Source organism: Lutra lutra, chromosome 3 (genome assembly GCF_902655055.1).
Source record: "Lutra lutra chromosome 3, mLutLut1.2, whole genome shotgun sequence".
Taxonomy (NCBI): Eukaryota; Metazoa; Chordata; class Mammalia; order Carnivora; family Mustelidae; genus Lutra; species Lutra lutra.
In genome coordinates this window covers 126,830,907-126,855,549 of record NC_062280.1, presented here as the reverse complement: position 1 = coordinate 126,855,549, position 24,643 = coordinate 126,830,907, and the positions used below count along the sequence as shown (strand labels likewise).

General features: G+C 39.3%; 1 protein-coding gene across 1 annotated transcript in view; it reads left to right on the top strand.

Annotated features, from left to right (window-relative positions):
• Positions 1 to 12,449, top strand: part of UBL3 (ubiquitin like 3) — a 64,028-nt gene extending 51,579 nt beyond the window's left edge. The window contains exons 2-5 of the mRNA XM_047723056.1: positions 1,514 to 1,622; positions 5,424 to 5,510; positions 9,112 to 9,189; positions 9,491 to 12,449. Coding sequence (XP_047579012.1) covers positions 1,514 to 1,622; positions 5,424 to 5,510; positions 9,112 to 9,189; positions 9,491 to 9,543 — 327 coding nt within the window. The 3' untranslated portion in view covers positions 9,544 to 12,449. The remainder of the gene's footprint in view (positions 1 to 1,513; positions 1,623 to 5,423; positions 5,511 to 9,111; positions 9,190 to 9,490) is intronic.
• The last annotated feature ends 12,194 nt before the right edge of the window (positions 12,450 to 24,643 follow it).

Below are 24,643 nucleotides of genomic sequence, written 5' to 3'. Positions count from 1 at the left end.
AACTTAAAAAGTTTCTGGATTGTATTACTGTATTACTGATTGTATTACTTCCTGTATTACGCTCTTTGGTCTAATTTCAAATTTCATTCTGGTTTAAAAAGGCAGCAAGAAGTTCTTAACTGGACATATAGAAAGAGCTTTTCACCTGGAATATAGATTGCTTTTTCTGTTATCTTCTAAAAAACTTTTCATGGAAATAAAATGCATATACAGTTAGAATATAATTTCTAGTATAGAGTTTAGTTCTCCTCCATCTAATATGGGATCCAGTCACATCCCAGTAAATGAGGAATTGTTTGTGCTTAGCACTTTTCTAGAGAGATATTTTATAACTTTCAGTACATTTGAGGCACTGGGAATGGCATTGGCCATGTTGGTGGTAGATAGTAAATCAGTGACCTGGCCTCTAAATGAGTCTGTGGTAGAAACCAATTTATTCATTGTAGACTTGGCCATCTTAAAGATCTTCTGGAATTTTTTTAGAAGGAAAAAGTATTGGTAACTGAAGAAGAGAGCTTGGCTAACCTGGGACCAGGCACAATTCAAACCGGTACAATGACATTCTCTGTTATTTATATATATAGAAACTGGGCTAGTCCCAGGACTCAGCTCTGGACTAGACCCAACTTTTGGGGAAGCCTTACTTCCGCTCTTAACAGAGGCCCAGAAGTATAGAAAATCCCACTTGCATTCCTGTAACTAGGGAAATGAGTGATGTCATGGTTTTTAAAAATAACATCAAGTTAATTATGGATAGAGAAAAAAATTTAAAAATGAACATTTAAAAATGTTTTACAAAAGGTATAAACAAACATATTTACTTGGAAGTGTAAATTCACTGGACCACAAAAATTTTAATTCCATTATTTACCTTCGGTTATTCACTGAGGATGAATCTCTATCCTTTGTCACTCATAGCTTCTCCTCTGCCCTCCCACAATAAATGATCGGGCATTTGGGCTTAACATATTATTGATTCCTCCTTTAACCATTGTAAAGTTCTTTACTGTTTCTGGTTAATTTGTTTACATTTGAATAATTTTTGTAGGATAAAAAGTTATATTAATTCATTGTTTCCCCCTTATTTTTTCTAAGTAGATTATCAACTAAATTTTTCTTCTGTTTAGTGATGTGACCTGCAGTGTCACCACTTTTGTTAGTTTTTCAGTGGAAAATATGTATGCTAAAGTAATAGTGATAACCTACAAAAGCCCAACTCTGAACATTGTTGGAGTAGTTAAAATATAAAAGCATAATGAAATTTGGTTTTCCTTTATTTATTATGACAAACATATCTGCCCCCCCCATATATTTAAACAATGGAAATGAAATCATATGCCAAATTGTCATTCTTTAAAAAAAAAAAAAGTCTTTGCAGAATTTAAATAGATAAAACCAGAAAATAGCATTAGTAATAGTTCAGAATGTGATTGAAATGAAAAACCTAGGAGTCATTTTTATTTACTTTCAAAATTTCAAGATTTGTATTAAAAGAATCCTTGTCTTCTTTCAGATAAATTTGCGCCTCATCTTGGTAAGCGGGAAAACAAAAGAGTTCCTGTTTTCTCCTAATGATTCTGCTTCTGACATTGCAAAGCATGTGTATGACAATTGGCCAATGGGTGAGTGGTGTTTTTCTCTTGAGAATGAATAATGTTAATTCTTTATGCCCTACCTTGTTTCACAAACATTTTGAAAAAGTTATGAAGATTTTTAAAAAACCAAATAATTGAGAGATTAGTCTTGGGAGTTAAAGGGGAAGGAACACTGTTATCTGTCGCTTTGTTCTTCAGCTACTTCATTGCAAAATGGGGAAGGAGCCAGAATGCAAAATCTTTTTGCCTTAGAACCATTTTAATGTGAATGAAAATTGTTTTTAAAAAGAAAAACACAAAGTAGCTAACAGATGCACATAACTTTCATATCAGGAAATCTGTTTATACCAAAACACAAAGTAAAAGATAATAAAAACTATTTTTAACAAGTTAAAATATTTTCTCATTGGTCTATCCTATCTATAACCTATTTAAAATTGAGTTTGACATAAAGTTAATTTCTAATTCATGTCACTTCGTGTGTCCTCTGAACGACAAGGGCAAGAAGGTATAAAATCCATTTATGCATTGCATTTTCAAGTCAGTATCCACGACGAACAAAATTTGAGGGAGTTAGGGAATGGTATTCTTCCTTTCTCTGATTCTTTTCCATATGATAAGACTTTGCCTTGCCATCCTACAGTGAATCTTTAGCTTGTTTTTTTCCTTTGAACTTTCCCTAAGTCAGCTTGGTCCTTTTTAGGGCATGTATTATAGTGATATCAATGTTTCAGCTAATTTAACTTAATTTTACTGGCCAAAGCAGTTTGGACTTTTAAGGGACAAGACTCATTTCAACAAAGAACACAGTGTATTCAAAATGAATCAATCAGATCAGTGTTTCTCAACCTTAAATAATATATGGAACTCCTTTAGAAGAAAAAAATTCCTATAGATTCCCTAGTGCTTACTTAAATTATTTTTATTACAATTTTTTTTTAAAGATAGAAACATAAAACCCGTTTAAGATGCTTTATCCTTATTAACGCATTCACAACCATAAGACTAAAACAGATCTAAAAAGAAAATGCAAATATAATTCTAAAACCAATAATGTTCAAAGTAACAATATTAATGATACGTTTTTGCTAAAACCAACTCACTGCTTGTGCTGTGAATATAGATAGTACTGTTGAGTTTGGCATGCCTCTGCTCCTGCTTGCTATACGAGGACCCAGTTATCTGTAGATTCACCACAAAACCTTCATTTACAATGTGCCCGATTGTCATTTAGCCTTCACTTAGCAAGAATGCATTGTTTATGTATTTAGTCAACCTCTGTTCTGTTCTTACTAGCCTCTCAACAATTAAAGAAGTACTGCTTGGCTCCATAAACTGCGTATCTGAGCAATAAATCCCAAGACTGTAGTTGGTTATAGGTGATTATTTGAATTATCTAGATAATCTCTTCCAGATTATCATTAAAATGAAAACATGGTTTAAAACTTCTTGAGGAGGACTTTCAGAACCATGCCTCTGTTGTTCTTGAACTCAGGATTCATAGACATACATTTAAGAAACACTGATTTGGACAAATACTTTCAATTTACCGGATCTTTCTTCCCTTGACAGTTAAGGGACTAGTCAATGTTAGTTCCTAAATCAGGTTAGAGGTAAGAAAGGAATTCAGAAAAGCTGAAGTAGACTAAACTTGGGGCTCTTAGGATATGGGAATTTACTCATAGCCATGCACAACAGTAACTAGGAAAAGCATTTTTAAATACTTGTCTAATAGTCAAGTTATACTAAATGTGATGTAGAAGATTACTTTTGTGATATGGGGAGGAGAGGGTAAAGATCAGTTTTGACATCTATGGTATTGTAGAAAAGATTACACAAGGCAAAAAAGAGCAGTTCCTCTAAAAAATTTATGTTTAGGGAGCAGCATTATAACTTGTGGTTAAAAAAAAAAAGTACTTTTACCTTCATAGTTGTTTGACTTAGATATTAGAATTACTTTTAATTCCTTAAGAATCCTGATTAATCTTAACCAAAGGCAGGACTCAAATGCAGGTGTTTGTCATAAATAGTGTCCTAAATGAGTGAGCCGGCCAACTACCAGCATTGGAAATTGATTGTATCAATCCCATCTTACTTAGCTTCACACACACATTTTTGAACCCGGCCTTTCCTAAGTTTGCTGCTTCACCCAGCAACTTTAGGCAATGCAGGGAAAAAAATTTTTATTTTACCTAAAACACTTAAATTAACAATCTAGTTCTACATTTTATCTCCTAATAGGTCAGCAAATGTAAATATTTGTTGGCGCTAAAAATGAAAGTATAGTAAATATTAAATCGGTAGAAGAAAACACTTGGTGCCATATATTTTTGGAAAGAGTTTTTCTTGGTCTGCTCTTAGGCAGTTTAGTGGAATATAGTTAATAGGTAGAATAGCTCTTACCAGCTCAGAGGTCCAAAAAAAAAAATCTGCTAAATATATGTTACTAGTTGCTGAAATTCCTCCTTAAAACATTGTCCTATAGGTCTCTCTAAATTACAGATCCTCTGAGAGGAAAAGGTAGATAGCGTATTAAACCCAATGAAGTATGTGGAAATCACAACACTCTGTATAAAATAATGAAGTATGTAGCTTCAAGTTTTGCATCTCAAAAAAATACTTACAGATTTTTAGAGTATTTTTTTCTAATGAATTAGACACTGTCATTTGTCTTTATATGTATAGATACTTCCATCTTGACCAGGAATAGTCTGTTAAATGGTAATTTTGGGAGCAATGAATTCAGAGTAATCCATATTCTAAGGCTTAGTTGATCTTTCTTCTAGAAGAAGAGTTACCTGGGAGCACTAGTGTCAGAAGGCAACAGAGGCATACAAGTCGGGGAGGAAGGACCAGGAGAAAAAGCACCCGGGGCTGGGAGGGGGGGCGCGTGCTAGAGAAGAAAGGACTCCGATTAATTTCTCCTGTCCCATTTCTGTTGTGCTGAGTCAGTGGGAGGCACACTTTTATCAAATTCATATTCATCATTTTGAACACTCAGAAGGAAAAGTGCTCTACTTACCTCTATTCTGTCACTTTTCTTTAGGATATTTTAAACTCATCCTTGTTTTGACAGCTCCTTCTTTAGGAAACAAACACATCACACAAGAATTCTTGAGAAAGATGATAATGGAATTCTCAAATCTTTGTCACAGTCAGAGCTTAAATTATTACATCTACCAGCTAGTGAAATCACTAACCCTGTACCCTAACACAATATCAGTGTCCTTAACTCATTATTTTAACATAGTAGTATTCCATATTTCATTATAACAGAAGTTGTACACAAAATGAAATATTCTGCTACCCATCCTACTCACCAGTTTGTTTTTTGATTTTCTTTATAAGCATATTTGTGTATACCTTGTAATATTTTTCAGTTTTCTTCTTCTGAACATTTTGGGTAAAGTGAACTTAGAGTTGTATCTTCTATAATGTTTATCATTTGGTTTCAGAAGACAGAATATTAAATCAATATTATCCAAAAGTAAACATTGTTAATTTTTTATTTTTAAAATTTGTATTCTCTAGTTTTATTGAGGTACATTTTTTTGGTTACTCTCTATATCAGTATATTAAAATCTTTGTTAACCTAATTGTCTCTAGCTTCAAATAATTTTTTAACAGGTACAAAAATTGGAACATTATAGTATTTTCTGTTAATTACTGGTAATAGTAATTAATGTTCAAATGACATTTCTCTTTTCCTAGGATTAGATTTTCCCCAACTCATTCATTTTAATCTTTAAACTTCAGGACTATAAACAGTGCAATAATACCTTAACATTGTCTCGAAATACACCTAACAAGTTCACTGCTTCTTTTCAGACTGGGAAGAAGAGCAGGTCAGCAGTCCAAATATTCTACGACTTATTTATCAAGGACGATTTCTGCATGGAAATGTCACATTAGGAGGTAATAGTCACCTTTGTAATGGGATTTAGTGTCTGTCTCATGGCAGTGGCATTCATTTGTTTGTTTCAGGGCTATTGGCTGATTTTATAAAAAAAATCATTTCCAACTCATGAATTCTGCCTATTTTGGTAACTCTACTTCTTTACATTTTGCATTCTGTTGAATTTCATTTTAGCACTGTGAGAAGTGTTTACTCCTTTATCAAATAAACTCTCTCTCATTAGATGTAGGAATCCATACCTATTATTATGTAATTTTATTGTACTTCTGGATAATATATGTTAGATGTAATAGTTTTAAGTTAAAGCCAGACACACAGAGTAGGCAAAGTTTATGACAACGGGTTTTCAGTCTGACTCTGTTATAATTGCCCACCTAGCAGAAACGAAGGTAAAAGAGTTTCGCTAGAGAGACCTTGTAGTGTGAGGATTCAAAGAGCAGATTTAGATCCTGGTTACGGGAGTTGTGCCTTGGCTCCGCTGCTTCCTGCTGTGGAATCTTGGGGAAGATACTTAGCTTTCTTCATTGATAAAATGGGCTAACAATAGTGTCTACCTCCTAGGGTTAAATTATATATTCAAAGCACTTAAAAAACAGTACTTGTCACACAGTGAACGTTTCTTTGGTATCACTGCTCTTTATATGTGATTGGAGAAATATAGCTCAATAGTGCCCCCTTATGGGGTACATTCTCTACCATCAGCAGGTTTATTTTGTTTTTAGTTCCTGTATTTCAAATATACCCTGATAATTAGAAATTTGTAGGTAAATGAAGTGATCCACTTTAATATTTTTGTGTAAATATAGTCTGTCTGACTTTTTTTCTCTAAACCTATCAATGAAATTGATCAGTATAAGTGGGTGTTTGGTAAAGGTTGAATAACATCCAATTATGTGGTTTTTTTGGTCACAATTTTTCTTTTTAGTTTCCCTGTGATCTTGAATGTGAATAATAAAGGAGAGAGTACACAGGGTCATGGTAATTATCTTCAAATACTGGAATGGCTAGTGTGGAAGAGTAGGCTAGCTTTGTATGGCTTGAGACTTGCTCTGTATAACCTTGAATTAGACTTAAGACCAACAGCTGGGGATCAAAAGCAGACAGATACTATTCACTACAAAATAGAATTATTTGAGCATGTCAAGCTGCCTCAAAAAAGAATAGACCACTAAGGGAAAAGAGTGAAATCCTTGTTACTGGTTACATATAAGCAGTAGGTACAGCCATGGTTGGGGTTCAGTCATTTTGTGGATGGTTAAACCAGGAGACCTGGGCATTCTTTGCCACTCTTGGGATTTTATGGTTCCAGTAAGTTTCAGGTTTAATTTCTTTGTTACCAGGTTTCTTAAAACATAGCCCTGAATCCCCTTTTTTGAGATACAACTTTTTAGTTCCATAGAATTTCAGTCTACTAAAGAAAAGGTGTGATAACAGTCTTACTAAGGATAAAGAAGATCAGCTACAAGTTTGACACTCAATACATTGCTGTTCATTCTTTCTCAAAATGTGATGGAGACTGTGGCATTCAGTCAGGAATCAACTGGGATACTTAACTTCGAAATGCAGATTTCTACATGCTGGCTAGTTGGAGGAGAGCTCTCTCTGTCTCTGCCCCTTTCTTGTCCCCTCCCCTTTCCCCCATCGCCCAGTATACTGCTGAATTGAAATCCTGGGTGATTTTTATGTGAGGTTGAAAAACTCCTGTTCTGGGAGCACCTTAGTGGCTCAGTTGGTTAAGCCTCTGCCTTCTGTTCAGGTCATGATCCCAGGGTCCTGGGAGTCTGCTTCTCCCCTTCTCCCTCTGCCTCTCCCCTGCAAATCGTACTCTCTCTTGCTGTTTCTCTCTCAAATGAATAAATAAATTATTTAAAAGAAAAAAAAAAGTCCTATTCTAGATATTATACAGAGTCATAGTAGAAGCAGAAGCATCCACAGTGAAGGAAAGAGAAAACCTTTTAAATTCTTCCTTTCCCTTCTTTGAAACCGTTATCATCCATATCCACTAATTCCAGTTAAAATTCAAATGGAAAGGAAAAATAATAATCCCCATCAATCAAATCTGTAGCTTCAAATGGTAAGCCACTCAGCAGCTTCCCAGGCCTGTCCACACTTCTCTAAATGTACCTCTCCTTTCACTTACCTGTTTTCTGAGATCTGTCTTCCTTGCTTTCTCAAAATGAAGATGACGATGAGGGTAATATTTACTGTGTGCTTTCTTTGTCCAAAGCCCTGAACTACGCAGTGGTCCTTGACTATTTCAGTTAGTCAATACAGCTGTAAAGGACAGGTGATAGAATTACTGTCTCAATTTGGGAAGAGGAAACTGAGGCCAGGGGAGCAGGTAGATGACTCACTCATGACTCATCTCACATTGGCAAGTAGTGGAGATGTGATTTTGAACCCAGATCCGGCTTACTAGAGTCCAGGAGATGATAGGAGACTAATATGCAACTTGAAGTTCAGTCTTTCCCAGTACATTTGATGAAAAATTTTATAATCCAAAGCTCTATTATTTGCATTTTAATGTTAAATCAGCCCTAGGGGATGATCCAAAAAAGGACCTCCTCTTTTTTCATCAAAGTGTGTATTTATGGGCCATCATACTTCATTTGAGCTTGAGAACTTAAGAGAATAGACCAAATAAATAAGTGAGCTAGAAACTCACCTTGATTATAAATAATACTGAAGATACATAGGAGCCTTTTTCAATCTACATGTTAACCACCATCCTATGGAGCAAGAGTTAAGAAGCAGGTTGCAGGAGGATCGTACTTGCTAGGTGATAATGGATGTCAGAACTAAATCATCTCAACTATGGAAATAACTTTAAGAGTTAGATATACTGGCTGCTTCTAATTTTACACACAGAATAACAAAGCGATTCACCATGAAACTTAACATCTGTATTTGCTTAAGTGGTTCGTGGATACATGGTGTGTGTTGTATCATTCTATGTCTGAAGCATTTCATAATAAATTTTCTTATTATGAATGAAAAAACCTTTTAAGTTAAGACTTGATTAGAAAACAGCGATTATTAATAATGCCAAGATAGTGGTTCTCTTAAAGTAACCGTTTAAAGAAAATTATTTTCTCATTGAAAAATATAGGGTTGAGAATAAATATTTAAAATTGAGTTTGTTGTTTGTTCTATTTCTACATTATAGTGGCCTGTTCAGTGCAGTAATTTTATTAGGTGCTACATATTAGACAGGTATTTAGGCTCAGCAGCAGATGTCTCTTAATCTAAACTTTTCCCTAATCTAGAAAAGGTATTCTCAGAAACTTTTTTTTTTAGCTCCTTTTCTCCTCTGAAGGTTATCTCCAATATTAATTAATGACGTATTTTCTCTCGTTCCCTTCCTTCAACAGTATGATTATTGGTGTCAAACTAAGGGCCATAGCTGGGCAGAATAATTTCTGAATTGTTTCTGATAATATTAACCCACTTTCATTTTCTAAGAGATGCTCTAACTGGTAAGCGCAGTCTGCTGAGGGGGTCCTGCAAAGAGTGATCAGTTCTTTAAATGGTTTCAGTTCTGATTAGTGATTTCAGTAGGTCAGTATAGATGTAACAGACTATCTTCTGCTTTTCCCATAGCATTAAAACTTCCTTTTGGCAAAACAACGGTGATGCATTTGGTGGCCAGAGAGACGTTGCCAGAGCCCAACTCTCAAGGTAATCCTCACACTGCAGAGGCTTCTCGCTCAAGCCGCCGAGACAGGCACTCAAAAATGGTTCTGTGTTTTTGGACCTTCTGAGGGAAAGGAAGTTTTCATTGTTTATGATCAGAGCTTGTTAAGCAAATAACCAGACATCCTGGAAACGGGCTATAATTAAAACAGCTATAATTATCATTATAGCTTTTTAATTAAAAAAAAATTGCAAACATTAAAAAAAATTCTTACTATGTTTGGATGCCCCCCCACCCCCTAATTTGAACATTTTTATAAACCAGGCTTTTCTGCATTTTCTCCAGGTCAGAGGAATCGTGAAAAGACTGGAGAGAGTAATTGTTGTGTAATCCTGTAAACACTGTCCGCTACGTGTGCTGTGATGTAGTCTTTGTCTTTCATGCTGCTGGGACGGAAGAGACCCAACATTGCTTCAGAATCCCTTAGGAAGAGTCTGCCTGTAAACCCATGGAACTGAATGATCTCACGAACACTGTCATCTTCTCGCATCAGAGTAAAAAGAACCAAGAACATTTTTCACTACGATTTTTTATTTCTAGTATCTTTGTTTATGTTGAGCAGTTTTAAAATATGTTGGTTTGTGAATGCTGTCAATCTCCGGGGGCAGAGTTAACAAGTTATCTTTCCTAGTGGAAGCCATTTTGCTGCCACAGAAACGTTCACCACCAGAACTAACAGATCAATATAGTTTGCACTAACAAAGATTGACATTATTTTCTTCATCAGCAGAATTTGCAACATGGTTTATAGCACCTAGAAATGCTCAGAAATACAATATCCACACTGGAAAACATTCAGCAATTAATGGAGTTAATTAGTGGGCCAACTGGAGAGGGAGAAATGGAAGAGAAACTGAAATGTCGGGGGCGTTCTATCAGAGTCAGCCCCGGTGGCCGCACTGGCACAGAACACACAACTGAGTGTGACCGTTTTCATCGCAACACATGGAAAAACAAAATGTGCCTGCTGTTTAAAGCACTCAGCGGAGAGCTGATGAAACAAATTGCTTTTCCTTTCACACACGCACTCCTCAGTCACGCGGTCACTGAGTGCTTGTCCACACAGCACAAAAGGGGTGCGAGTGCGCTTCCTAGCCTTAACGTGGGAGGGTCAATTCCATACTCATAGACTTGCATTGCCGCGCAGAGATAATAGAAAACCTCATTTACTCATCAGTTTAATGTATTTGAAGATCAGCAAATTGAATTTTTCCATAATTATTGCTCGTCTGTAACTGTGTCCAGTGTCACACTCACTCAGAGTTCAAATGAATTCTTAAAATTAAAATAGTTCTCCATAGTAACTAATTTTATTTCTTTATGTAGTTTGCATTTGGTATTAGTGCTTGCAATTGTATTAAAATCAAAAGCTGACTTTTAAGGCATACTACATGATTAAGGATGCCATTCTTTTGTTTTGTACCAATAATTTAAAAATTGATATGCTAAACCAATTTGCACAGCACTAAAGCATGAGCTAGTTTCATCTAAATCTGTAAAAATATAAAAGATTTTATATTTTTTCACTGGGAAGAAATTCTTCCTGGATGAAATTACAAATATGTGTAGAATATATTTAATAAAAAACTTATAAAATACCTAACTATAGAACTTAAATATAGATTGGCGTGTAGTATATAGAACAATATTCCATATAAATAACTTTAGCCTTTATAAAAATGAAGTTGCAGGCTGACATTATGTTCTGTACTTAAGTAAGTGTCCATGGCCCTTAAAAACATTCAGTGTAAATGGTTTCAAATGGTCAGCTTTGTCTAAAGGTAATCAGGTTATTTTGTTCATTGTCAATGCTTTGATGAAAAGGCTTTATATGCAGTAGATCTACGAAAATATTGTTCATACTGATCAGAATTAAATTTGTATAGAGCAGAGTTTTAAAACGAATGTAAATAGCACTAAACATTTTCTTTCTGCAACCTGTACTTAGAGATTCTTTCTGTAAACTAAAAAAAATATATATATCGTAGTGCATTTCAGTGCTAATTTTAAAGGTCTTGGTTAAGTCAATTATTGTTTAAACACCGTCTCATCCATGTTAAAATTTGTTTTCTACTTTTGTTTCTGAATCTTTAAGAAATTTGTTTAATATTCTCTTGTTAGTTTCAGGAGTATTCACAGTGTATCTTTGATATTTAACCTGGTTAATTTACACACAGAGCAACAGTGGATAGCATAATGCAGTCTCTGTTATCACTAAAATGTTGTATTCGGATGTTAAATATTTATATGCTTTGTTGACTAGCTCAAATGTGAATTCCGTTAGTGTTGACTAAAGAGGAAACTGATAGTTACTTAATTGGGCAATTAAGCCATTTATGGCTCTATTCTTCTTTTGTAAAACAAACTACTGGTAATTATTTTTAATACCTATTTTAATTCTAATTACTCTTCTGTCTTTCCAAAGTTAAAGACTTATTATTATTCAATTATGATTGAATTTTTATGATGGTTTAAAAATAATTATCTTTTGGTTTTCAATATATTTTTCTGTGTGTTCTCATGTTATAAATTTCCCTTTTACAAGACCTCAATTTAAAGTTTGCAAAATGGATAAACCGGTTCATTAGTAGAGAAGGAATTATGTCACTTAATTCCTGATAACATTAACATTGTTGTGCAAAATGGAGAACAAGATAAAATAGCAGTAAAATTATATACTGAAAACACCAAAAATTTAGATGCCTTAATAGTATATCCATGAAAATACTCAACTATCCCTTTGAAAATAGTTCCTTGGACTGCCTGAGGTTAAAATCTGGTTAATCATATCCAAGGCTACTATTTGAAGATCCCTCTGCCAAAAATAACAGCTCACTTACCGAGAGGTAAAGGCTGCATAGATCCGTAATGTAAATAAAGCCTGAATTATTGGCCTGTGACCCTGCCCAGCGCTTGGTATCTAACTCACCTCTTTTACCTAAATTATCCTAGACTTTGTTAAGTGTTCTGTACAAGGCAAAGCTTTTCTTCTTTATTAAAACCTCAGCATGTCTCCTTGATCTGAATTATTTGCTTTCTGTTCAAGATAGGTTGTATCTTATCCTATCATGAAAAATAGAGTATCTAACATCGTCAGTCACATTAAATGAGGTTTTCTTATAACAAACATTTATCCTTAGTTTTATGTCATCTTGACCAATGTTGCAGTAATTTCTGTTAGCTGATTGTGGTAAACAATGTTTAATGTGAAAACAAATTAAAACTTTCTTCATCTGTTGTAGAATATTTTCTTCTTTTAAATGACTTCTATTTGCAATTTTGGTGTATTTCCCTGTACTTTGTTTCTATTGCTTTTCTCTTCAATGTATTTTTATTACATTCTCTAGTAAAATCACCCTGCACCAGCCTTTATTCTTTCATTTTAACCAAAATCAAAAAGAAATGATCAATCAGAATTTAGCATGCCTTCACACCATCCTTATTGGTCATTGCCACGGGCATGTCTTCAGTTTTTTTCCATTACCATTTTGTAATACAGTCACTTGTTAGCTGAACAGCAAACAGGTAGGAGGAGGGCTTGAGAGAAGAGTATATAACCTAGAATCATGCCTGAAACAACTGTAGGCAGCTGGCTGCTCAGTATGGTCTCCCTGGCCCAGGGGCAGTGGGCTTCTTGGCCAGGGCAACAGGTGACCACTGTGCCTGCTCCCCCAGCCTCCTGGTGCACTTTCTTCCCAAGACTGTAACACACATGAAGCTCTTTGAGGGACTTGGTGAGAGAGGCATGTCTTCTGGAAGAGTTCACCAGCAAAATTAATGAGAGAAATACAATCCTTGGAGAGTCGAGTTTAAACCAGCACTAGAATATGAAAACCTTTCACTTACCATTTGGTGGTCTTTGACCATTCTGTCAAATGTTCATCCTTTAATATTATTTTGTGTGTTCTGCCTCTTTTTCAAAATCACAACTTTCAATATAACACCTGGGTGGTTCAGTTGGTTAAGCTTCTGTCTTTGGCTCGGGTCATGATCCCAGGGTTCTGGGATCAAGGTCCGCGTCAGGCTCTTGGCACAGTGGGGAGCCTGCTTCTCCCTCTCCCTCCGCCTGCTGCTTCCCCTGCTTGTGCTTTCTCTCTCTCTCAAATAAAGAAATAAAATAATCCAAAAAAAAAAAAAAAAAAGTAAGGCAGACAGTGAGGAGTGCTTCAACATACTCCCCTCTTGCACATTAGCCGGGTTCTGATGTTTTTACACTGTTTGCCCCTACCCCTTCATGTGGCCCAGCGAAGTGTGCCCTTCTCCCATCACCAGGGCTTTAAAAAGCCCATTCCCTTTGGTGCGGTGGGTTCAGGAGTGGGCATGGGACCAATCCTGGGAAATGAAACTTGAAGGGAACTCTGCTGATGCTTTCTGGAGAAAGTTCTCACACCCAAGGCGGCCTTCCAAGAGACTTGCCTCTGGACATGATTCTGTCTGGATGACCTGACTGAAGCCACTGTGGTCTGGGGGTAAAGCCGGTACCCTGAAGTTGCAGAGCAGAGGGAGAGAAAAACACCTGGTCCCTGAGGACATGGCAGAGCTGCGGGGTTTGCCCACTGTGGAGCCCGAGGCTGTCTCATAAATGTCTTAGGGTTTTTCCCCACTTCCACTCAAAGACATTCCTAGTGATACATAGGAATTCTAGACAGCAACATATGCTCCAACTTTATGAAATTAGCTTGCAAAAGGAGAAAAAAAAATGATTCTGTGTTCACATCTCTCAAAAGTAAATCTCTGACTAGATAGTTGCCAATTATCTTAAGACACCATCATGGCCACAGCCCAGCTCCACAATCATATTTTTTTAAACGGCACAAGCAGAAAATGAGAGTTTGGACATATAGATCAAAGATGGAGATAGTAAGTGTCAAACACCCCTGTGCAATGTGTCAGGCCTGGAATGAACTGGAGTTGACCGAAAATAATAAAAGTACATGTTCACTGTGCTTGAAAGAAGAACAAAGCAGGAATACACCACTGCTTGTCACTGGCTTGCCTTAGAATCATTGAGGGAATTTTCATTATTATTATTTCATTATTATTATTATATAATATCAGCAATATTTTTAAAAGTGTATATATGTGTATATACATATATATACACATATGTATATGTGTATATATATGTATATATACACTTTTTTAAAAAAAATATTGCTGTCTAGGCTTCTCACATTAGCCAAATTAAATCTGCCTACTTGTGGCTTGGAGCTGTCGCCTGAATTTCTGCCGATGACCAAAAACAGAACCACTTCAATACCAGGAATACGAGGGAACACAGCGGAGGGGTGGGAGTCAGTACATTTCAAGTGGGACTGGAAACCCAGTGAGATGGTTGACACAGGAAGCAGGGGCCAGCTACCATGGGCTCAAGCCCCCAGATCCAGACCACTAGCATTTCCCAATTCTAAGGGAACATGGGCAAAGGCCGATCCTGTCCTGTTGTCAGGAGCAGAGGGGATGCCCCAGACCCCCTGCACTCCTAATGGCCTTGGCACATGCTGGGACCACAAGAAGGCCCAGACAGCCCGCTCAGTATCCTCACCGCGATCCCCAACCCCCATGTGCCTAGAATGCTGCTTTGTGTTCCCCACTTCCTCTCTTCATTCCAGAAACCCTGTCACCTGGCCCTGCGGAATCCAGAATCCAGCAAAAGTCTGCCATATTGCCGCAACCTGGAAGTTCTTGTTCATCTTTGAACCCTCCCTTGAGGGTAGGGTACTAGCCCTCGCCTGTAGTCCTAGAAGTACTGTGCTTTCAAAAGTGGCCATTGACTGAGTGCTTGCTTGGTGACAAACACCACGCTATGCTCCTGACCCGGGCTCATGCAACAGGTGGCAAAACAGGCCCAGAGAAGTATAGTTTGTTTTTTGAACATCAAGGTTCAGTTTCCCGGGCAGAGACTGTTCCTGGAAATATTCTTTGTTGTTCTCTTTTGTTTCTAAAATTAATCCTTGCCCATTGTAGATCATCTCATAACTACAGATGAGTATGAGGAGAAAGAAACTAACCCCATCATACAGAACCAATTACTAATACCTTGGTGAATTTCTTTTAGTCCTCTTTATTAATATGTACACATTAAAATAAAAACAACAGACACCGTATACCAAATTTATATACTATATAACAGATACCATATACCGAGTTTATATACTATTTTTCTTCTTTGACATAAGTATATCCCCAGAATATTAAATCTCCTTTGAAAACATATTTGTTGATAGCTATACTCCATTTATAGGCATATCATTTTCATGTATGCATTTAATAAATGTATACTGTTAAAGTTACATTGGAATAACACTACACCCTTACCAGAATGGCTAAGGTTAAAAGGAATGACCATATTAAGAGTTGGCGAGGATTTTAAGCAATGCTCATATATTCTTGGTGAGAATGTAATTTAGAACAACTGTTATACAAAACTATTCTGTGGTATCTACCAAAGCTAAAAATATGTATATCTTGTGACCTAAAAATTCATCCTAGATGAATACCCAACAGAAAAGAACGTGTTTGTCCATAAAATACATGTACAAGGAACTTTATAGCCACTTTATACATAAACAAGAAGCAACCCAAGTGTCCATCCACAGTAGAATGAATTTTTAAATTATGGAATATTCATACAATGAAATATTGTTAAGCAGCATAAAACAACAAACCACTGCTCCACTATGTGCAACATTATTAAAGGAAGAAGCCAGACATGAATACACGCTGTATGAGCTCATTTAGGGGAATCTAGGTGGCCCAATCTTGGTTGGGCAGCTGCCTTCAGCTCAGGTCATGATCCTGAAATCCTGGGATCGAGTCCTGCATCGGGCTCCCAGCTCGTGGGGAGTCTGCTTCTCCCTCTAACCTTCTCCCCTCCTATACTCTCTCTCACTCTCTCTCTCTCAAATAAATAAATAAAATCTTAAAAAAGAAAAAAAAAGAAATAATTGAACATGTACTGGAAACACTCACCCCAGGAAACACACAGGCCATTGGGGATAGAGGTCCAGTTGGCCCAGGCCACCTTCGAGCTTTGTGCCCCTCACCCAGGCATCTAATTATGGACATGTAGGCAATTTCAAACATTTCTACACATAAACCAATACAAGAAAGTACAAAGAGGGTGCCCAGATGGCTCAGTCAGTTAAGTGTCTAACTCTTGATTTCATCTCAGGTCATGATCTTCAGGTCCTGGGATCAAGCCCCATGTGGGGCTCCACCAGGCTCCACGCTGGGTGTGGAGTCTGCTTGAGATTCTCTCTCTCTCCCCCTGTCCTTCGCCCCTCCCTGCAATGCGCACATGCACTCTCTCTCTCTTTCTCAAACAAACAAAAAAAGAATAAAGAAAAAAGGAATTACTAAGAAAATGTCAAATGTTTAACTATATGAAGAATGGAAATTTTAAAAATTTCCCCAACTTTGTATTTGAAAAATTCCAAACCTACAGAAAAGTTGTGAAAACGGTCCAGTGAAAATGTGTAAATCCCTCATCAACATATCCATCATTTGTTACCATTTTGCCACGTTTGTTTTCTCTACATATAACTGTATAGAGAAAGAGGTACTTGGAATACAAAGATACAAAGAGTTAGGGGTGAGTCCTGAGTCTTTGAAAGTGCAGATCTAGCGTCTCTTAACTTGGAAATCCTATGGCATCTATTTTCTAAGAAATATTCAGGAAATTCCTTTCATATTCAGGAAATTTAAACTATATTACTTATAAGACAGCTGATATTGAAATTTCCACAATTGTCCCAGTAACATCCATTAAGCTGCACCTCCCGCTCCTCCCACTTGCATCAATCAAGTATCACACTTGTCATTTGTCACGTCACCTGATCTTTCTCCCAGGGGAATTCCCTGTGCCTTTTGTCTTTCAAGACATTGATGTTATTGAAGGGTCCGTATTATTGAAGGGTCCGGGCTAGTTGTGCAGCCTCTCGAGAGACTTTGGAATGTTTTTAACCCCTGCCTCCCTGTCCCTCTTGCTCCTGAGGGACCACTGTCCCTCCCCAACAGTGACTCTCCTGCCATCAGGCAAGAGTATCCACTAGCCTTTCTCTGTAGTCCGCAACCGCACTGCAGGGAAATGGACTTCTGCCCTCTGGAGGTGGAGAGAGCCGCTCAGAGGTCTTCAGTCTGCACTCATGGCCGTGAACACAGGCCACCCATCACACTCGGGGGCTGGGACCCATGAGCACAGCTGCCTAGGAAAGCACATCTAAACATAAGAAACAAACTACCCCGAGCACTATTATTGCTTTGAAATCTTATTCTGAGAACATAATATTCTAAAATTGAGTTAAGCGAAACTGGGGAAAAGTGAGAGGAAAGTAAAGCCACAGAGTATAAGGACCCCAGCCTCTTATACGGAGCCTGATTCATACATGTTTTCTTTCCAGATCATTTTCCCATTGCTGGCTACAGGCAGTAGGGTGCAGAACATCTGTGTTGTACAAATATACTGCAATTAAAAATCCATCCTACTGTTGATGAGCATTTGGGTTGCTTCTTGTTTATGAATAAAGAGGCCGTGAAGATTCCTGTATGTATATTTTAAGGACAAACACATTCTTCTAATATATCCCTGTTTCACCCCCATGTTGGATCAGAAAATTGGGCACATGTATGACTTGGTAAGCTGTGTGTGATGACTAATTTTGTGTGTCAACTTGACCAGACTGTGGGGTTACCAGATATTATGCTGGGTATTTCTGTGAGGATCATTTTGGATGAGATTAACATTTAGATCAGTAGACTGAGTCAAGCAAATTTCTCTCTGTGATATGGGTGGGCCTGGTCCAATCAGTTGAAAGTCTTAATAGAACAAAAAGCTGCCTGTCCCTCAAGTGAGAGAGAATTCTTCCTGCCTGATGGCCTTCAAACTGGACATCAGCTTTTTTTCCTGCCTTTGGACTATGACTAAAAACCGTACTTCCTACATTTCAAATCTGCTGGCTTTTGGACTAGAGCTATGCCATCAGCTTTTCTGGGTCTCCAGTTTGCCAACTTCTGATCTTAGGACTTGCCAGCCTCCCTGACTGCATGAATCAGTTCCTTATAATAAATCCCTGTCTCTACATGTACATGCATCCTATTGGTTATATCTCCTGGGAGAACGCCAACATACTATGCAGCTGATAATTCTTAAAAGGGATAAAGATCAGCCACATGGGGGTGGGGCTGCTACCATAATAGCTCCCAGGGATATGACATCTTTAGAGATTCCTATCTCACTATTTCTTTTTTGTTTAGCTCTTTATTTTTGTTGTCCCCTTTCTGTAGCAGGTTTGAACTCTGGTAGGTCTGCATGTTAGAATGTGTGGGATTCTTATATTCTCTGACCTCAGTGGTCCAGCTGTGTTACTAGAATATGCTGCAACCTTGGGCAAGAAATCTCTTTCCTAAATATAATCAAGCATTGCCTGTGTCCTAAACATTTGGTAAGCTACCAGGGATCCTGAGTGGAATGGAATAACTACTGCTCTAAAGAAGCCAATAGAAAGATGCCGAGCAGAACTTACACGTCAGCAATTGTGGTACAACTTGAGAGATATGAGGGTATAGGCACAAGATCTCATGAGGACACAATGAGCATGTACGATTCAGGGATGGCTCCTTGGGGGAAGACAATGTCCAAGTAGAATCTTTAAATGAGTAGGATTTATACATCATTGTTCAGTGTTCAGCCTTGTTCACAATACCGCAAAGGTGGAAACTATCCAGATGTCCATCAACAGAAGAATGGAAGAGCAAAAGATGATACTTCCATCCAATGGAATACTACTCAGCCTTGCAAAGGAAGGACATTCTGACACGTGCTATAGTGTGGATGAGCCTGGAAGGGAAGTAAGCAGACACAGAAGGACAAATACTACATGATTCCGCTTACATGAACGACCTTGAGGAGGCAAATACGTGGAGATAAATAGTAGAACAAAGGTTGCCAGATACTGAGGGGAGCAGGGAACAGGGAGTTAGTGCTTAGGGGGGACAGAAATTCAATTTGGGAAGATGGAAACCGCCCTGGCGATGGACGGTGGTGATGGTGGCACAATGGTGTGACTGTACAGGATGCCCCTTAATGGCACACTTAAAAATGGTTAAAAAGATAAATTTCATGTTCTTATAATTTTACCACCATAAAAAATAATAACAAAGGATTTTCAAAAAGAGGAGTAAGCATAATCTAGGAAAAGGAGCATGGCAGAGTGCCCAAGAGGGAAGGCAGAAAGGGGTGCACAATCAGAAATGAAGAGGCCATGAGAGTGGGCCACCTGGCTGGGAAATTATGAGTGGCTCAATATACCTTCAGCATGGAAGGCATGACCTTGATGGAGGAATGAAAAAAGTGGGGGGTGCAAAGGTCTGCAAGAAGTGTGACCTGGGGTACCTGGGGAGACCTGCCAATGACTTTGGACCTTTCTGGAGATGGTTGCTCAATTAGGTATCATCCCCATTTGCATCACCCAGAATGAACTCCGGTCATCATCTTGGCACAATTCCTGCCAGCCTTTGCATCATAATAAATTATAAATTATTGTTTTTGCTTTAAAAATGCTTATTATCCAATCTCAGACCTACAAATACAGAGAACAAATGGATGGTTGCCCGAAGGGAGGAGGGATGGGCAAAATGGGTGCAGGAGAGTGAGAGACACAGGCTTCCGGTTGTGGAATGAGTAAGATGGGGATGAAAGGCACCACACAGGAAATACAGTCAATGGTGTTGTGATGGCGCTGTGTGGTGACAGAGGGGAGCTAAGCCTGGCATCACACAGAGTTGTCCAATCACTCTGTTGTGCATCTGAAAGTAGCATTATGTGTCAACTCTATTCAAACTTAAAGATTTTAAAAACAAAATAAAACAAAAAATGTTCTGTTATGAAGAATTCAAACAGTCCTAATGCAGAGACAACCTCAAGCCCATCACTCACAAATAAGAACATGATCTGAGTATTTTCTATTTATACAGCTGGTGGAGATAGTTCATGGGCACAATCACTTTTATACACTTGGGATCATATCACAGAAGCTATCTTTAATTTTTTAGGTATTTAGTATCAGTTGATAATATAAACCAAAGTGAAGCTGGAAGAATTACTAAGGTCATATAAAAGTTTTTCAGCACAAGAGGGCTCTTTCCCTAAGATCCCTGAAGGATTAAAAAGAAAGTGATTATGAAGGAGAAAGAAGAGGCTGGGTTATTGTTTATTTCTGTATCAGTTTCAGATAATACTGATTGACTCCTTTCTCTAACAGATGAAAATGTTCATACTTCTTCCATTCAACAACCCCTGAATTTTGTAGGTTGTGTGATAATTTCAGTATTTTCCAGATTCCTAAGGCATACCCTGTGCTCTATAATTACATGTTCTCATAATTATTTAGTTTAGACTCTATATTTAAGTGAATTCCATATTCACTTGTCAGTCTTTTATCAGAGCTTCCTTATTCTTGATGGGTTTTGTTTGTTTTGAAACCATGATTTATGTATCAGTTAGTAAGGTTTTCATGTAAATTTTTTAAAAGAAGACTCGTGATACTGTCTAAAGATGTCTGTCTGTTGCCTTTACATTTGAATGGCATCTGGACAGGTTATCATAATCTTAGGTCACACTTTCTTTCAGAGCTTGGCAGACATTGATCCATTGTATGAGGCTTGGACGGCTGTGAGGCGTTCTGAGGTCAGTCTCATTTGTTTCTGTTATAGTTGATGGTGATCTTCTGGATGCCCAGAGTTTTCCTCATGTGTGCATACAGTTCAAAAGCTTCTCCAGGGTAAGCCTTGGAATAGAGCCTAGAGTGTGGAAATCTCCAGGAATGTGGAGTTTGCATTCAACCTGCACAATCAGTTCTGTCTGGGAAGTTTTTCCATATCTTCAAGTACATTTTTTACTTCATTTGTCAATTCTGTATTTCAGGGACACCAATTATTCTTATGTTGGATTATCTTCACGTCTGCGCCACGGCTATTATCTTCCCTGTTTGCTTTAACATTTGTGTCTTCTCCGTTTACATTCACTGAGATTACTGCCAGACTTCCTTCCGTGTCAGCATTTCGATTTTCAGCTAATGTCTGGTCCTTTGGTTTTTAATTATGATGCTCCGGAGTTTGGGGAAGGGGGCAAAAGGAGTGGGGGAATGGAAAGAAAGAAAGCTCAGCTGCAGTGGCGTGTAGTCCCTGTGGAGAAGTTCTACCCTGCCCTCTCCACTGGCATGTCGCTGAGTGTCTGGAGTCAGGGTTCCCTCCGTCTGGCTGGGGGCACTGTACACTTCCATTTGGGGCTACCCTCAGGGTTCAGGCTGCTCTCCCAATGTAGACATAGTCCTGAAATTCTCATTTCTGCTGCAGAATCAGCTCCATTGGTTACTTTCTCCTCTTTCTCCACCACTCAAGCTCCTCAGTCTCCCCCCTGACTCTTTGTAAAGTGCTCTTTCTGTTTGCTTCTCAGGCTACGAGAAACAAAGAGGGGATAAGAGCAACACTGACTGACTCATTGCTTCAAGTAGTTTTTGTTCACCTGCCTTTTGACAATCACAACCCATCTTTGACTTATCCTTCTCGTTCGCTCATAAATCATATATTGAACATCTACTACAAGCCACTCATTGGGAGAGACACTGAGAGTTCAAGGACAGACGTTACAGTCTCTGTATGCAGTTTAGGAGTCACTTTGTTACCCACCTCATCAGTCATCACATATTCTCAACTTGCTGTTAGTTACTATTCCCCTCTTCTCTACCCCCATCACTCCCACTCTGTGCCATCAATATCTTTGACTTTAGAATATTACAGATCAATTTCCTGCACAGTCCTTTTTACCCAAGACTTCTTGGAGACAAATCTAGTCTGAAGAATGTTTTTAGAGAAGTCTTTTCAAAATCACTGGCTTCCTAAAATACAGATTCAAAAGGGTACATGCATCCTGATGTTTATAGCAACATTAGCAATAATAGTCCAATAGTCCAAGAAAGAGCCCAACTGTACATCAACAAAAAATCCATGGTTAAAGAAGATGTGGTGTATTGTACACACACACACACACACACACACACACACACACACACACACACAAGAATATTACTCAGCCTTCAAAAAGAATGAAATCTTGCCATTTGTAACAACATGGATAAAACTAGAGTGTATTATGCTAAGTGAAATAAGTCAGTCAGAGAAAGATAAATATCATATGATTTCACTCATATGTGGAATTTAAGAAAGAAAACAGATGAACATATGGGAAGGGAGGAAACAAAAAAAGGAGAGAGGGAAACAAACCATAAGAGACTCTTAACGATAAAAAATAACCTGAGGGTTGATGGAGGGAAGTTGGTGGGGGACGGGTGATGCCATTAAGGAGGCCACTTGTTCTGATAAGCACTGGGTGTTGTAAGTGATGAATCACTAAATTCTGCTCCAGAAGTCAATATGGTTCTAGTGTTCACTAACTAAAATTTAATTTAAAAAAATCACCGTCTTCCTGACTTCCCTCTGGCCAAGTGCTCATCAGCGACTGCTGACTTCGGACCACATAAACCCAAGCTCCTAGGAATAGCTCTCTGTCCTGGGACTCCAGGCCCTCCATCTGGAGTGAACACTGTGGCCTGGCTTCTCCAACATCCATTCCAAACCCTCCTAGCATTCCTCCCTCAGCTGAACGAGTGAAGGCTAAAACCACATTTTCCAGACTCCCACACAGCTGGGTTCCAGCTCTGATTTAGGTATCCCCTGTTGGAGGAGGAGGCACCCCATGGATTTCCATGCAGAAGTGAGGTAGGAGGAAAGATAAACAGGGCCCAGAGCATCCAATTCCACTGGCACGGGTTGAGGCAGAGGTGTGTGGTGGGGGTGAGGGTGGGTTCTGGTTTGGAAGCAGTGATGCTGGCTGTGTGGCAGCGTCTTGTCTGGCAGCTTTCTGATCCTGACAGAGACCTCAGCTCTCCTGGAGCCCAGAGTCGCCGCGAGGCTGCAGGAGTCACTCTCGAAGGCTCAACTCAGAAACAACGGGCTTCTCCCTTCCCATAAGTGGGATGTGAGGCTGCATCCCCTCTGCTTACCCGGCTAGCATGGGCCCTGGCTTCTGCAGTCATCACCTCTGACCAACATACTCAGCTCTACTTCTCCTTTCTTCTCAGGCTGACCTCCCCTCTGGCGGGGAACCACTCTATGTGCTCCTACCCCATGCGTGGGGGCTAACCCTCTCCCCAGGGCCTCCAATTCCAGATCCAGAGCTAGCTGTGTCTCCTCTGAAGCTTTGGCCCCTTACCACCACCACCCCCTGCCCTGTTGTTCCCCACTGGTCCTCTTCACTGTTGGGGAGCACCCCACCGACACAGCAGGCTGCCGTGTCACCTCTTCTGTTCCAGTTGTGATCCTAGAAAAGCTAGTCCTCCCTCTCCTCTGCCGTGAAATGGAGGCCTGACCATGTGAGCAATGCCTTCTCTTCCAGTTCCAAAGTCGTTGAGACTCTAAACCTCTCAGAAAAGCCACTTCCCAAGTCAGGAGAGCCAAGCTGCTCTTAAACACATTTCATGTCAGATTCTGTGGCATCTTGATTTCCCCACCCCTCTTCTCCCAGGTCGGCTGTGCACATGTGGGATTGTTTATTTTAACTGGCGGGACGAAATCCCTGCAGCTGGCAGAGCCAGGCACCGAAGGATGAGGAGCAGCATTCTTCCTTAAGGCCATTTCCCCCTCAGCGCGGTCACCGTGTTCTGGACAAAGTGAGCACGGCGCATGCCTCCGGTTATCCAGCTTGTCCGCCCAGCTCCCCCGACCCCAGGCCGGGCCTGGCCAGGGAGGGTCCCGGACAAGCTCTCAGTACATGTTCCACGGGACACGGGCGACCAGGCCCAGACGACAGGCTCTGGCCACCGGGGCTCCGCGAAGATCAGCGCTGAGGAGCACCCCTGAGTGAGCTGGGGGGACCGACCTGGAGAGCCACAAGGCCAATATGATGCCATCAGTCACCCTTCTGTTCAGAAAAACAGGCTGCTCTGATTCCCTGGCTCCCACAGGGGTTCGGCGGTCACCGGGAAGACAGGCTGCCACAGAGGAATAACCTCGGAGCCCATCTGCAGGCACGTTCAGCAGGTCTTCCAAGGACACTGGACCCCGCACATGCGCAGCTGCTTCCATACCCATTTGTCCCATCTCTTTTTAGACAGTTCTACACCCAGGGGCCACATCCCATGACTCGGGCCACATCCCATGACTCGCGCCACCCACAGGAAGGGCTTCCTAGAACTAGACTGGGGTAAAGTGATGTAAAAAGTGGCCAGTTGGAAAGTGTCGACGCCTGCTTATTTATACGTCTTTATATATGTACCCCAAAGCGGCTACTTAAAATGAACAAAACACATAAGCAGATGACCTTTGGGTCAGGGATGACTCCAGATTTGCCCTGTTTTCATCTGCTTTGACCTTTCCAGGAAC